Source organism: Limulus polyphemus, unplaced genomic scaffold, assembly GCF_000517525.1.
Source record: "Limulus polyphemus unplaced genomic scaffold, Limulus_polyphemus-2.1.2 Scaffold10930, whole genome shotgun sequence".
Classification (NCBI taxonomy): domain Eukaryota; kingdom Metazoa; phylum Arthropoda; class Merostomata; order Xiphosura; family Limulidae; genus Limulus; species Limulus polyphemus.
In genome coordinates this window covers 1-1,487 of record NW_013676540.1, presented here as the reverse complement: position 1 = coordinate 1,487, position 1,487 = coordinate 1, and the positions used below count along the sequence as shown (strand labels likewise).

Sequence of the window (1,487 nt, the reverse complement as noted above, 5' to 3'; positions counted from 1 at the left end):
GGTCCTGACGTGCGAGTTTTTGGTTGTGGATGCAGGCACAGTGTTCTTTGATGGCTCCATTTTGTAAGTGCATTGTTAGGCGTCTTGATATATATAAACATTTTATATATATATAAACATTTTAAAAGAACCAAAAATCATAAATTACTATATTAATATCACATAATTCCACTATAATTTATCAAGTTTAGTAACTACGCTGAATTTGGGTCTGAAAAATATGAAATGTCGAACTCGTTAACGTCTTACCTTACGACTTGGAATCTAACATAAAAAGAAAGAGTTTGCTGTGAAGATATTTCACAGAGGCTGAGAAAACCACCAGGGGGACATTCTGAGCTTTCAATTGGTTAGACACGCGTCACTGGGCAATAGATATAATAATATCTCAAGAAGTAGAAGAAATAGAAAGTTCTTGTCATATATTCTACCTTGTTTATATCAGTAATTTGAGTTTCTAATTCGTATGAAAGTATAAACTTTGTATTTGGACATATGAAACATCTGATTTGAACCAGTGCGGGAAAATTTTAAATGTGAGTCTTCAAACGCATTGACATGCTCTTTGACCCCGGACCATATGATGACCCATAGTGATAGGGTTAATCCGTTATTCCACTCTTCTGCATCTCTGACGGAATGCTTATTTTCCAGTTATTAATTTCCATAGCACAATAAATAACACAAAAGAAATAATATTTTCTTGATTTTAATATTGAATTGTAATCTTCTACTTATAAAGTATTGAAAAGTGAGAATAACAACTGTGCTATTATATCCTTACAAGTGTTATTATTTATTACCTATTCTAGTTATACAAAATCCCAAAGTGACAAAGGCTTTGAACCAAATGATAAGCATGGGGTTTTCAAACGATGGTGGATGGCTCACGAGACTACTGGAAGCTAAAAATGGGGATATCAGTGCCGTTCTGGATGCTCTACAACCTTCCCGAGCTAACTAGTGTGTGGGAGACTACTTTAATGCCGAATTAATAGCACTAATTAGGGCTATTGTTGTTTTGTTTAATTTACTTATAATAGAGGCATGCTTGTAGTTTTAAAAAATGCATTCTCCATGCAAAAATTATTAACGTGATCCTATATATATTATAATATATTATTCATATATTCCTGTTGGATTCATAGCTTTGATGTTGACAAAGTGAGTCAAAAAATGGAAAACTCTAAATAATTACAAGAAAGTGACAACAGTAACCATTTTATTATTAAGATTTTCTTCCAAAATTTGTTTTTCTGAAGCCTTAACATTTATTGTTGTTACACTTCTGATTCATTTACAAACTATAATTATGTTATTTTAATCTAAATGACTGATTTCTTTAATCTCAATATTACATTTGTTACATGTTTTTTCATGGAATATATTAAAATATGAGTAAACCATACTTTTGTTTTATTAAGTATTTTTTTAAACTCTTAATTGTGTCTTTTAATTTTCTTATTAGAAGCACTAATATTATTCAG

The 1,487-nt window shown here is 30.6% G+C and overlaps 1 protein-coding gene across 2 annotated transcripts in view; it reads left to right on the top strand.

Annotated features, from left to right (window-relative positions):
• Window positions 1–1,164, top strand: part of LOC106476575 (sequestosome-1-like) — an 8,594-nt gene extending 7,430 nt beyond the window's left edge. For both annotated transcript variants that reach the window (XM_013937220.2, XM_013937221.2), the window contains exon 7: window positions 813–1,164. In XM_013937220.2, coding sequence (XP_013792674.1) covers window positions 813–964 — 152 coding nt within the window. In that variant the 3' untranslated portion in view covers window positions 965–1,164. The remainder of the gene's footprint in view (window positions 1–812) is intronic.
• Window positions 1,165–1,487: the final 323 nt, after the last annotated feature.